Genomic DNA, 14,296 nt, shown 5'->3' with positions numbered 1-14,296 from the left:
GTTCTCATCCTGAAGCAAAGTTCTTAACCCGAGGTACTATTTCTGGGTTAGTGGAGTCTGTAACCTGAAGCGTCTGTAACCTGAAGTGTATGTAACCCAAGGTACCACTGTATATGAGGTTGTTGTTGTTTTTACATCAGCCAACATGACCTACTGGAATAAATAATTTCCAGCAAAACTGGTCTCGGAAAGCAGATTTAAGGGCCAGCGCAGAGTTCCCTTTCTGAAAAGAGAGACTCAGACAAAAACAAGGATGGGTGAATCTGTATATGGCAGCTTTCTCTCTTTATGTAAAGCAAGCAGCTCACAGCAGAAGCCTCCCTGCCGGGCATAGCAGCCCACTGCCCTTTTCCCAGACCACCCCAGGAGCTACGCAATATGGAATGCTAATTAGGCACATTGACTGAAGTGGGGAGACGCAGGAGTATTCTGAAGCTTACCTTTGTGATGGTTGCATTATCAGGTATATAATGAAGAGCATCTATATACAAATCAAATGGCTGATTGATCCTCGGAGGATTTGGTAGCATGATGCTGGGATCATGCGGGACCCAAGGAGCATAGAGAAAAGAGGGTCCTTGGAGCCTGATCAATACAAACAAGCACAGGAAATATAAATCAAGCAGGTTTAAAGGAGAGGTTTTAATCCTTTTTAGGTCCATGGCTCCCTTGACCGACTACATTCTTTCTGCAGCACCCCTGTAGGGCTCAGGAGCCCAGTTATGTCACCCCTTGTCTGCAGAGCTGGCAGCCCCTCACCCCTTTTCAAACGCCCTCTCTGTGGACTGTTCCCCCAGCCTCCTCTCTTCTCCGCTCTCCTTGGGAGTCCTCTGGGCAGCTGCAGCTGCCACACTTGGTCTATTAGCTGCCCTCTTGCCCCAAAGAGAGGTGCCTCCTCCCATTGCCCCACAGGGGCCTGCGAAACACCCCCTGGCCAGCCCCAGAGGCACCATTCACCTGGGGAGCTTATAGCCAGGGCTGCTGCAACAAACACGAGACACGAGAGGACACCAGAGGAGGGAGGGAGGGAAGGAAAGAGGGACAGAGGCCAGTGTTGCTCGTGGCACCCCTGACCATCATCCAAGCCACCCCTGTGGAACGCCCTCCCATCAGATGCCAAGGAAATACAGTGGTACCTCGGGTTAAGAACCTACTTTGTTCTGGAGGTCTGTTCTTAACCTGAAACTGTTCTTAACCTGAAGCACCACTTTAGCTAATGGGGCCTCCCGCTGCCGCCGTGCGATTTCTGTTCTCATCCTGAAGCAAAGTTCTTAACCCAAGGTACTATTTCTGGGTTAGCGGAGTCTGTAACCTGAAGCGTCTGCAACCTGAAGCGTCTGCAACCCGAGGTAACACTGTAAACAACTTTTAGAAGACATAGGAAGGCAGCCCTGTTTAATTCTGTTGGGAGCTGCCCAGAGTGGCTAGGGAAACCCAGCCAGATGGGTAGGGTATAAATAATAAATAATAATTTTTTATTATTATTATTATTATTATTATTATTATTATTATTATTATTATTATTATTATACATGGTCTTTTCTGGCACCACTCCCCAGAATCCTGCAACTGGATTGAACCTGGGACCTCCTGAATGAAAGGGGTGGGATGTGAGGGCAATCTGGCTGAGACATCTGTCACCCCATTGATGAAAGGGGTGTGCTCTCCACCACTGAGCCACTGCCCTTCCCCTGCTGCTAAGGTGCAGTTTCCAGTTTGGGCCCAAGAGATAGGAAACTTGCTAATTTTCTCAGCCGTTAAACTTTACCAACTTTTCCATTTATAGCATGTGGTGCGGCAGGAGCCATTTCCTCCTGCCAGTCTGTTTTGCTTGCAGACGACTGACTGACTGACACCGGCAAATAAAATAAAAATAAAACTTCGTGCAGCTGCCGGCTTCACTTTTGAGGCTCCCAAGCTGCACAGTCCTCCCCCCCCCCCTTGCTGGTATGTGCTGTAAAAGCGCCGCCTTGGCTTCCCACTTCAAAGCTGCCAGGGTTTTGGAGAACGAGGTGGTTTCTGTGCCTTAAACACTCGCTTTTGTATTTTCATTTATACATGTTAACGCCCCTTTTCAAGGCAGGCCCCGTGCCAGACGCAACGTCTTGAAAAATAATTTACAGTAAAATCATCTTACGTTTTATACGCCGTATTGATTTTGGCGTTAATTTTCAAACCTGCGAAAGTCAGGGGGGCCGTAAATCTGCAGATAAATCGGCAGAAATGACAGGAGAGAAAATGTTCAACGAGGGAGAGTTGTGTGTGTCGGCTGTGAGCTATTTAGCTAGTTAGATGAGAAATATATCAAGAGAGGCCCCGTAAATTCCAATATGAGTCATAAATATAACAATGCATGGCAAGATATGGTTTCGGTAGGAAAGAACAAGGATCTTAGGGCAGAGACAGGGAACTAGTTTGGGGTTCTTTTGCTTTTTAGAAACCAGAAGGTGGCTTTAAAAAGGGATTGCTGCTTGCAGTACAGAAGCTTGTCAGATAAAAATCAGTACTGTCTCGCACTAATAATAACATATTAAATATTTTGGAAATTTGTTTGCTCGCTTTGCATTTTGACAGCTCTTGAGATACCATACGCAATCAAATTTTGCAGGCTGGTTAGCGAGATCAAGGTGCAGGTTTCCATCTACATGTGGATACAATAGTTTCGAATCAAGATGGCAGACGGAACTTTTCAAAACTGCACAGATTTGAACCACTGATTTCAAAACCGCACTGATTTTTTGGTTTCTTAGAATTCCAGAGCAACACTGGGTAGGAGCCTTCTAGAAAAATAAAATGCAGCCAGTCTTTTCCCATCCAAGCCATGCTCCCCCCAAGTTTCAGTAGTTACCTTTCTTCCCTCAAGTGGTCGCTTTGCAGTCTCCGTCTTTCGTTGGCAACATCATACACTGTCAGCTGGATCGTTGAACGGCCCTCCGCAAAACCTGGAAACATATGTGATTTACTGCAATGCACCTCTACTTTCTAGTACAATTAAACACACACACACTGTACTCTTCACACAGAAAAAGAATTATTGTCAGAAGGTCAAGTCCGGCACAGCTACAGTTATCACTCAGGCAAATTTAAATAGACGGCAGCAGCACAAGATCAATTAAGAAAATTAAATGAAAACCTATTCTTCTCTAAGTGAGAAATTGGCTCCCCCTTTACAGACCCTTTGGCAGCTGCCTCAAAGGAATGATCCGTTCTCTGGAAAGAGACCCAGAGGGGCATTTATTGGCTGAGACTCCAGAGCAAAGTGTGTGGCCATCATGATTGTGCTGAGACTCAGATCTAGCATGCTACAAGGGGCGCTACCTAGGTGGGTTCAATCCCAGATTTAAAAGCGTGGGAACACTCTGCAGTATAGGTGTCCTCTGGGTGTCAGGCGTAGAACACTACACTGCAAGGATGGGCAAACTTCTGCCCCGTCTTGAGGGCACCCAGGACCAGCCCAAGACATTTTGTTGCCTGAAGTCAAGTTCAATATATGCCTTCCCCCTGCTTCTATTCCAAATAAATAATAATAATAATAATAATAATAATAATTTATTATTTGTACCCCGCCCATCTGGCTGGGTTTCCCCAGCCACATACAGAAGCCAACTAGACCGGCAGCCAAATCGTAGATCACACCTGGACAACCTGTTTTTATTTAGCATTGAACCTGATTTGCTTTCAGGGAGATTAGGTGGCTATTGAATGAGCATTCATTTTGATTTGTTTGAGGGGAGGTCAGATGACCATTGTGTCAGGGCAAGTGTTGTCCCACGCTTCCCCATGCATTTGCAAAAAAAGGTTTGACCTTTGGAGAGAAGTGAATTTATTGCACAAGAACTCCCAACCATCTGCAATTGTGCAACCTGGATTTTCCAGTATATGACTGAATCTTACCTGTAAATATTGACAGTCGGGAAATGACCTCGCTTTGATACTGGCATGAGAACAACACCCTCCACTGCACCCGCAGCAGGTTATTTTAGGAGGTACAGGGTAGGCTGTTAGCACAAACACCTCATCATTTCCTGTGCCCCCAGCACCTGCCACCTGAGGCAACTGCTTCACTCTGCCCAATGATAGGGCTGGCCCCAAGCACCACATTCCCTTAGAGGTAATCTGCTAGGGGCCACATACTGGAGCTAGATACAAAAAAAATTCTGGATTAAATAATCCAGAATAAGACTACCCTGCTTCAATGTTTACTTTGCTCCCGTCAGATAAGAATTCCCAATCCTATAGGTCCACTCAGAAGTTAAGTCCCACCAGGTTTGATGGGTTTTCTCTCAAATAGCACCTTCTTAGCAACATCTCTCTGTAGTGTGATGGAATGTGCTGGTCAGGTCAACCAAACCAGCGCTCTGCAACTGTCCAACCCCCGGCCCTTTTATTCATTTCCATAATCTCAACACTAGTGGTCCAGGCCAATAGTGGCTAGAGGCAGAAGTATGGCTAACAGGGAATCCCGCAGACCTGACCGCATTGTTGTTGGGAGAGTCCCTACAAATCCTCAGCTCTGATGCCAAGATGATGTCATTGCCCGTATAAGGAGGAATAAAAGCAGTGACAGAGAAGAGAACCCCCACCCGGAGCCCCACATTTGAATGTTTTGGATTTATGGTTGCAGCCCCAGCACTAACATTATTGGTTGCCATGAGGCCGGGTTCGTATGATCAGTTTTAACTATGGTTAGCTAAAAAGTGTGGTTTATAAACCATAGCTTCACCCATTACCCACGACTCTGTTACCTTTGGGAAGCTCTCTGAAAGGGCACTCCATTATAGCATCAGGCACTTCCCCGGGATTCAGAGGCACGCACGGTGAGAATTCCCTAGGGGCCCAGATCATTCCAGAACCTGTAGTTTCTTGCTGGAACACATCCACTTTCTGCCACCCAAGAGCCAGTGAATCTGTAAAGCAGGAAAATGAGGTTCTTAGTCGGTTGACATCTCTATTGGGGGGTAACCAAACCAGACAGCAGCAGCAGCAGCAGCAGCTCTGAAGACAGGAGTCCCAGAGAGGGCAAGTGGCTTTTTCTCAACCAAGGGCTAAATGCAATTCTTTTGTGGGCTATTTTGTGTGCAAGTGTGATGATAGTTAAGATAGGGTTACCAGACGTCCCCATTTCCCAGGGACAGTCCCCAGATTTGTAAATTTGTCCCCGGACAAATTCCATCCCTGGAATGTCCCCGGATTTCATTAAATGTCCCCAGGAAACGTGGCAGCGGCAGCAGCAGTCTCAGCAGCCTGGAGCCAGGCTTCATTGAAAAAAGCCTCCCACCCAACGCCCCGCAGGCTTGCTGGAGAAAGGCCAAGAGGACAGTGTGGCCGAGGTGGGGGAGTGGCAAGCAAGGGCGGAGTGGCCTGGCCAGTGGTGGAAGGGGCCGGGCGAGGTGGACCGGGTTTCCGTGGCGGATGGAGGGCCCGTGAGGAGTGGTTGTAGTGGCAGCGATCGGTAAAGCCGTTGGCCTGGTGGCCTTGGCCCACTGCCAGGTGAACTGCTGCCTGTTTGCTTTTGGTTTTTGCCTCAGCACCTCATCTGGCGCTCGCTCGTGAGGGTGGAGGGAGAGCAGGCCAAGCTGGGTAGGCCTCATGCGGGTCTAAAACTGCTGCGTATTTATATATGCGGCACATCTTTTTGAGCTCCCAATACATGTAAGATAAGGAAATGCTGGATTTAATACATTGCATGGCGGGGGGGTGTTGTTTTAAATTAACCAAAGCTCAGATTTAAAGCAAACTTTGATTTGTGGTGTTGACTTTTTAAAAAATAAATAAATAAATCATTTATTTATTTATTTATTTATTTATTTATTTATTTATTGTGTCCCTGGCTTTATTGAAAAAAATCTGGTAACCTTACCGTAAGTTAAGACTGGTGCACTAGAGGGAAAGGGGTACTAACCCATTAACCTCACTCTGCCCTCAGCCAGACCCCACCTTACCTGTCTCCTTACTTACAGCCAACCGAGGAGGTGACACTGCTGATATTCACAACTACTCAGAATCAACAACAACAATAAACTTGCCCTTCACCCTAAGATCCCAGGGTACAACTGTTAAAATACAACAGTCCAAAACAAGACAAAATCACAGAAATAAGGTGGGTCCTAAAATTTAGAAATCAACAATGAGAATAAAGGAGTTTTGTATTCAGTGGTACACTCTCCTTCCTTGGAGGTTTTTAAGCAGAGACTGGATGGCCATCAGCCATGGACGCTTTAACTGAGATTTCTGCATTGCAGGGGGTTGGACTAGATGATCCTTGGGTCCCTTCCAATTGTAGGATTCTATGAAGGCTATACAATGAAGGTGCCAGATGCACCATTGTGGAGAGGGAGTTCCACGGCTCAGGGGCGGCCACAAACAATCCTCTGTTCAGATACCGTGTGTGGAGAGAATGCAAACTGTGCCCACCAAAGAAGACGTTACCTGTTCCTTTAGGACTGTACGTGACCTTCAACAAGATGTAAGGTTTTGCGTCTGGCACGCCTACGAATGCTGTTGGGTCCAGGGAATCAAATGCAAATGATTCTTGACAACAAGAACAACAAAAGACAAGGGACAGTTATTTGATCGTTGTGTTACTTTGTTTTAGAAACGATTTGCAGTTTTTGTAGCAAAGAAAGAGATTTTTTTTCCAGTCCAGGGATTACGGTAGCTAATTTTGAAGGGACAGAATTCACTGGAATATATACCAAGTCAGACCATCTACTGCAGTATTGCCAACACTGGCTGGCAGCAGCTCTCCAGGGTTTCAGGCAACAAAATCCCGCCGCCTTTGAATAAACATTCACAAACTTTGAGGATCTATACAACTTTGCAACATGCAGAAAACAGCAGTCTCAGAGAAACCAAAGACTGGAACTGAGGGAAGTCGGGGGTGGGGGGAGGGAGGAAAAATGGGGAAAAAATAAGGATGATGGGTTTCTGGATAATATGTTTTGTTTTAATTTTGAATAAAATAAAGAAATAAAAATTCCCCCAGCCCTACCTGGAGATGCAAGGAATTGAACCTGGAACTTGTGGAAATTGTAGTTCAAGAACATATGGAGGGCCGCAGGTTAGTCACCCCTGTTTCAGAAGCCGGACTTAATGGTTTTACTAACCCCCACGTCTTTAGATGGTCATATGCATTATTTAATTCAAGTGTGGTAAGCCAACCCTGCTGGATTTCTGGGGCTGGTGTGGGGAGCTGCTGGGTGGGGCCCTAGACCTCTCCCAATCCTCATTCAGTACCTAGAGAAATTCATGGATTCTCCCTAAGGCCACACTGACTTCAGAAGCACAGGAGAGCAGAAAGGACTCTCCCTGGTACTGTGCTGAGCAAGGAAACACTTGGAAAGCAATGAAGCTTCTTGCCAATTTCTGATTGTTTATAGCTTATTTGTAACTTGAGAAACAACCTTCACCCTTATATACCCAGAAGGTCCCTGAGGCCCATGAGAGAGCTTCTCCTGAAAAATCCAAAGATATCAGAAGCCTGCTTGCCCCATCAGAACCAGGGCTTTCCTTGTGTAGTAGCCACTGTTTGAGATACGACAGACACCCACTACCTGCACTTTCCAGGAAAAACTGAAGACATTGATATTCAGCTTTCCCAGTTGGATGAATGGGTCTCTGCCATCGGTGTCTATTTTGCTTTTTAAAAATATATATATATACATACATATATATCTGCTGGGTTTTGCTGTTGTTCTTATTGTACATCACCTGGAAATGTCTCCTGGAAGGCATTGAATAAATTATGCAGAGGAAGAGGGCAGAATTCCTGCATTGCAGGGGGTTGGACTAGATAATCCTTGACGTCCCTCCCAGCTCCACAGTTCTGTGAAGAATGATGGGGACCAAAGTCAGCCTGCTTTGTGGCCTGCTTTGCATGCAGAAAGTCTCCGTTTCTGGCATTTCAAGTTAGAAGGCGGCAGGTGATTCGAAAGACCCTCTGCTTGAGCCCTTGAAGAGCTACTGCCTCTCAGACAGTACTGGACTAGGTAAAGCAATGGCTTGAGACAGCATAAAGGCAGCTTCCTATGTTCTGGATTAGCCTGTTATATAAATACTAAGAATCTTTGTTGGTCAAAAAAACACTTCAATGGTAAAAGCTCCCCACTCCAGAAACTGGGGAACCAGTGGCCCTCCAGATTTTGGCTGGACTCCAGCTCCCATCGGACCAAGTCAGCATGGCTAACAGTCAGGGATGATGGGAGTTGTAGTCCAACAATGTCTGCATCCCTGGCCTACGGTTTAGCTCCCACATTGGGCTTCAGTTCTAAGTTGGCTGTGACCTTCCTTTAGTCAGTTTCTCATCTTAAGTACTTCCTACCGACAAAAACTGCAAACGGCGTAACATTTCCAATTCCTCAGCAGGACTAGCTTGGGAGGGAAGGGGGAAGGAGGGGAAAAAAGATATTTTATGTACTGCCTGGTTGTATAACAGCAGTACTCTCTATTGAGTTGCAGTATTCTCACAATAAATAGCTTTTGAGCTTTAATTAAACCTCTCAATTTGTTTCCAGCCATTAGTCAATCTCAGCAGCAACTTATTGTTCTGCACAGTATATTACAAAAAGCAGGGAGAAATTAGCTCATAATTTATTCAGCAGACAGATTTTCTGGGGATAACTTAATTCTATTGGGGCGGACCTACATGTCAGAAAGAACACGGGACTGCTGCCAAGAATGACAGACTGCAACTCCCATCATCATTAGTGTTTTTTATTATTATTTATTAAATTTGTACGCGGACCTTCGTCTGAAGACCACAAGGTGGTTCACAACAGAATGAGAACACAAAATACATAATAAAACAAAAACAAAAAATAACCTCCTCTCCAAGCAGGAGATAAGCAGAGCATGCACCACTCTGGCGAGACAGTGTGCGGACAGGTAGGGTCTCAGCTAGCATACCAGATGGAGCTGATAGACAGCCGCCCTGGACACAGATTTGACCTGCATGTGCTTCTATGGACAGCTGTGAGTCCGAAATGACTCCCGGGCTGTGCAACTGGTCTTTTATGGGCACAGTTACCTGGTTCAGGGGGACACAGGTGGCGCTGTGGGTTAAACCACAGAGCCTAGGACTTGCCAATCAGAAGGTCGGCGGTTCGAATCCCCACGACTGGGTGAGTTCCCATTGCTTGGTCCGTGCTCCTGCCAACCTAGCAGTTCGAAAGCACGTCAAAGTGCAAGTAGATAAATAGGTACCGCTCCAGTGGGAAGGCAAACGGCGTTTCTGTGTGCTGCTCTGGTTTGCCAAAAGTGGCTTAGTCCTGCTGGCCACATGACCCGGGAGCTGTACACTGGCTCCCTCGGCCAATAAAGCGAGATGAGCACTGCAACCCCAGAGTTGGTCACGACTGGACCTAACGGTCAGGGGTCCCTTTACCTTTACCTGGTTCAGGACCAGGGGATCCCTCACACCTGGCCACCTACATTCTCCCAAAAACAGAGTTCATTCTCAACCTGTGGACCACCATCCACTGGAGAGCTGATGTTCCCTGGCTGAGCACCAGCTTGGGGAAGAGCAAGCTATTTATTGTGTTTCGGCTGATAATGACCTTCCAGCATTAAAAATACTCAGCAACCAACTGGTTCGTTTTCATACCACTGAACTGAAGAGTAAATCCCGTTTCTGCTTTTCCTTGGGTTTTCCGCAGAAGGGAGGAGCTGAAAGAGCTTGTCTTGGAACGCAGCATTTCAGGGCCACAAAACACCGAAACTGTTAACTTCACAGCAGAAGGATCAAATTTTTTAAAGAGAGACTCCTATGAGAAGGGAGCAGGGCAGGGGGCGGGGATTGAAAAAAAGGAACAAGACATATTATTCTACATTACAATGAATGGGTCACTGTGCAGATCAATTTAATTAATCGCAGGGGAAAAACATTACTTTTCCAATGCCTACCTGTGATTGTATTACTGAAAGGGCACAAGCCTTCAGTCCATCCTGCTATAACGTACGAGACAGTCAGCAAACAAAGGAAAATATATCACTGGTCATAACTGGCGTGATCCATTACAATAGAGCAGTGGCTTTCAAACCCTGTTTCAGTGGCATATGGGAGGGTGGAGTGGTGATGTGGGGCAAGGTTAGCAGGGAGGGGCTCTGGGGTGGCAGCATACAACCTACGGGCACTCTTTTCCACCTGCACTACAAATGGATCTGGTTGAGACAACAGGTGTAGCATTTTGCAAAATTATGCTATGTTTTCTATCCCCTCCCCTAGGGGATTGAGGACACGACTTAAGAATGATAGTCCTTTGATACTAAATATAAATGTATTTCTTAATCTGTATCATGGTACTGCTTTTGTGTACTCCCTTTCTCAGTTCTGCATTTTATGCTTTATATTGAGTCATGGTGCTATTGTTTGGGTTTATATTAAAATGAAAAAAAATTGAAACAAAAAAAAATCGAATGAATTAGAAACATTAAAAGATAGTAATTGCAGAGTAATAAGTAATGTGATTTCATCCGGGTGGGGCTCCAGATGTGGTGGGACTCCATCTCCCATCATCCCTGACTGGGGCTGATGGGATTTGGAGTTCAACAACATCAAGGTGGGCCCCAGGTCCCTCACCCCTGCCATGGGCTTTGCTCAAAACAAGTTATCTACACCCCCAACTCTCTTCACTTGACTTCTCTCTTTGGTAAATTAAAGATTATTGCCATGCCCATATAATTAATTTACTACTTACACTGTGGCGAGTCTCAGCCCGAGGAACTGGTAAAACTACCGTCAATAAAATATCCTTCACGCCAGTTGGCGAGATTTCCCCAGGGTCCAGACACATTTTTCCAGCTGCAAAAACAAATTGTCAAAAGATCATCATTAACCAATTTCCAGAGGGGCAGCAAAAGCAATAAAGTATGTTTTGGCACCTTAAAAACAAAAGCCCCTTCCCCCATGTCCTTTTCATTGTCCATTCATGATGATTTGCGTTCATGAGGATATCAGGGTGGTTATCTGCAATCCCGCTTGAGATGCTGTTTGTGTTCTGGGGCGGATATATTGCTCTGTTTCCAATTGGTGCGTGTTCCATAACTTCCTGCTGAAATCCTGTAACTTTTTATAACATGCATGTTCTGGGGCGGCAGGGCCGGTTCTCCCACTTTTGTGGCCCTTCGTCAAAAGATGATTCACAAGACAAGACAACTGTTGCACCCGTGACCCACAAGCAACAACCACAGCCCACCAGCCTGGCCCAGTAATTGCAGAATACCACGCATAAAGTGGGTGAGAAGAAACAGGCACCCAATGTCACAAAAAGCATGGCTTATTTTACCAGGCACTGCAGTTTCTTGAATGAGTCTAAACCCCTTTTTTCAGAGGAAATCTAATAATGATTGCGGAGTGCTTTAGAAAGGCTCAATACACAGTAGAGTAAGTCATGATTGTTGTGGTAGTTGAGATCTCTGCTAAGACATGCCAGCTATTGTGATCTGCAGGGACTTTTAACCTTTACGCTCTCTCTTTTGTGTTCTTCAGTATTAGCATCAACCTAGAACAGGGCGGGTTGCGAGGGGGAGTTACGTACCTTCTGCTGAGCCATGCCTCGGAGGAGACAGATCCACAAGCGGCCTGCACATGCAAATAGTGCTAATTAGTGGGTTTTCATAATTTAGTTCCTCCTCTCAGTACACAGAGGAAAGGAGGGAGAAGTAGGCAACAATCAGAGCTAAATTCTCATTTTAATTACTTTTGCTCATTAAAGTTATTCTGCAGTCTGCTGTGAAAAACACACACATCCCAGAAAAACAAAAGCAGGAACAACAGAGTCCAGCATTTGTACTTGAAAACAACAACCAAAAACCACAACTACACACATGAGCATCGCAAAACTATTTCTGCACACAGCACAGACAGGCATGCATAATTTCCCAGTATAAAATATTCATTGTGGCTGAAGGATTTAGAATTGCTCTCCTTAATTTATAAGTCAAATGAGAGAATGGCTGCACCGCAGTGTTTTCTCAGCAAGAGGAGGAAGATCGAGTGGGCAGAAAGTGTGGCTTAGGAGTGCTGCAGCCAGCACAACAAATGGAATGCCAAAATTAGGAGTGTGAGACTCCAGAAGTCATCTAGTCCAAGCCAGTGTCCTTTAACGCAGGAAGAGCCACCCGTGACTATGATGCAATGGGCGGTATCAATTGCATCCATTTTCGTAGATGGAAGTCGCTAAATGCCTATGGGTTCACTTTATTTTAGCCCTACTCAGAGTAGACCCACTGAAATTAATAGACATGACTAACAGAAGTCGATTAATTTCTGTGGGTCTACTCTGAGTAGAAGAAACTATAACAACAACAGCAGCAGCAACAATCATGGCTAGGGTTGATGGGAGCAGGAGTTCCCCATCCCTGGTGTACAGTGGTACCTCAGAAGTCAAACAGAATCCGTTCCAGAAGTCCGTTCAACTTCCAAAACATTCGGAAACCAAGGCGCGGCTTCAGATTCCAATCAGAAGCTGCGGAAGTCGCATCGGACGTTCGGGTTCCAAAGAACCTTCGCAAACCGGAACACTCACTTCCGGGTTTGCGGTGTTCAGGAGCTAAACTGTTCGACTCGCAAGGCGTTTGGGATCCGAGGTACGACTGTTATTTGGTTGCCAACCAGCCTTGTAGGTATTTTTGAGCCAGGGTGTGGTCCTCTACCTTTGATTCAGTCTATTAAGCCCAGGAATATCAGCAGGCAAGCCCCCTTGCTGTAAGTGAATCCAAGCCCTTTGAATGTCAGCTGTGAGAAGCTGGGAGGCTGAAGACAGAAACACCTGAGAGGGAGAGAGGAATTCAACACTCTGCATGATACAGATTGGATCATCAGTATTTCATAGACATCAAGGCCACTTTCTGCTGGAAATAAAGGCATTTCCCCTCTCCCTTAAAAGGACACCTGAAAAATATGAATTGTTTCTGCAAACTCACATTGTTCCGCCCCCCCCCCCTGTATTCATTATGAAAGGCTGAATTCTTTTTGTCTATGGGTTTATTTCCTAATAGGTTTATTTCTTATTCTTTTTAACATAAATGATGCTATCAAGCTCATGATGACATTATCATCACTGGATCGGATTGTTATAATAGGTGTGATACTTGTTGTATATTTTGTCATTTCTATGGATTCTAAACTGCTTTGTGTATAAAAAGGCAGCTGCTTAAATTAAAAATGAAATGAAATGAAATAAACCTTATTTTATCCACAAATGCTCTGTGAAGGTAAGTTAGCCAGAGAGAGAGAGAGAGAGAGAGAGACAGACAGACAGACAGACAGACAGACAGACAGACACGCAGGGGAGAGAGACTGGCCCAAGGCTATCCAGTGAGCTTCCAGTCCAAACTGTAATTTGAACCCAGGTCTCCCAAATCCTCATCTGACACAGGAACAACACAGAAACATAGGAAACTTTCTTATAATAAGTCAGACCATTGGGTTCACCTAGACCAGTACTGTCTACACTGACAGGCAGTGGTTCTCTGGGGTTTCAGCCAGCCCTGCCTGGAGATGTTGGGGATTAAACTTGTAACCTTCTGCATGCAAAGCAGATGATCTGCCATTGAGCGATGGCTCAGTCGGTAGAGCATGAGACACTTAAATCTCAGGGTTGTGGGTTCCAGCCCCACATTGGGCGAAATATTCGCGCATTGCAGGGAGTTGGCCAAATGATTGCCTTGATCTCTTCCAACTCTACAGTTCTATGATTCTATGGGTGACAGCCCTTCCCCAGGGCTGTAACTCCAGCAGGAGCCCATGACGCTGGCAGATCCAGCTGAATTGCACTGGAGCCTTCAGGACCTCAGACAGCTCCAAGTTGGCAACTGGTTCCAAGGAAGACCTTTTGTCTCCTTTGAGCCAGACTATCCCTTTTAAGGGAGGGACATGGATGGTGCTGTAGTCTAAACCACTGAGCCTCTTGGGCTTGCCGATCAGAAGGTCAGCGGTTCAAATCCCTCGGCCAGTAAAGTGAGATTCAAATCCCTTGGCCAGTAAAGCGAGATGAGCGCCGCAACCCCAGAGTCGTCTGCGACTGGATCTAACGGTCAGGGGTCTCTTTACCTTTTATCCCTCTTAAGCTCCACCCTCCTCGAGGAAGTGTCCTCTGGCCCAGAACTTAGCACCCCCTTGCTTCCCCATCCATTTCTACTTTGTGCATTGTCAGCAATGAGGAGCAGGCACTAGGGAGCCCAAGACCCCTGGTGTAGAGGGGGTAGGCTCTTTGAAGGTATAATAATAATAATAATAATAATAATAATAATAATAATAATAATAAATTTTTATTTATACCCCACCCTTCCCGGTTCA

At 45.8% G+C, this 14,296-nt stretch overlaps 1 protein-coding gene across 13 annotated transcripts in view; it reads right to left on the bottom strand.

Annotated features, from left to right (window-relative positions):
• Positions 1–14,296, bottom strand: part of LOC310749992 (uncharacterized protein) — a 66,186-nt gene that overhangs the window by 29,206 nt on the left and 22,684 nt on the right. For 12 of the 13 annotated variants that reach the window (XM_083587438.1, XM_083587437.1, XM_083587430.1 and 9 more), the window contains 8 exons: positions 12,652–12,767; positions 11,535–11,578; positions 10,695–10,798; positions 9,602–9,761; positions 6,430–6,531; positions 4,746–4,907; positions 2,849–2,942; positions 441–585 (listed from right to left, as the gene is read on the bottom strand). In XM_083587438.1, coding sequence (XP_083443564.1) covers positions 441–585; positions 2,849–2,942; positions 4,746–4,907; positions 6,430–6,531; positions 9,602–9,761; positions 10,695–10,798; positions 11,535–11,578; positions 12,652–12,767 — 927 coding nt within the window. The remainder of the gene's footprint in view (positions 1–440; positions 586–2,848; positions 2,943–4,745; positions 4,908–6,429; positions 6,532–9,601; positions 9,762–10,694; positions 10,799–11,534; positions 11,579–12,651; positions 12,768–14,296) is intronic. The other variant, XM_083587440.1, reaches the window with a different exon arrangement.

Source organism: Podarcis filfolensis, assembly GCF_964270895.1.
Source record: "Podarcis filfolensis genome assembly, chromosome: 15".
Taxonomy (NCBI): Eukaryota; Metazoa; Chordata; class Lepidosauria; order Squamata; family Lacertidae; genus Podarcis; species Podarcis filfolensis.
Note: the sequence above shows the minus strand (reverse complement) of the source record. Positions and strands in the feature narration are given on the sequence as shown.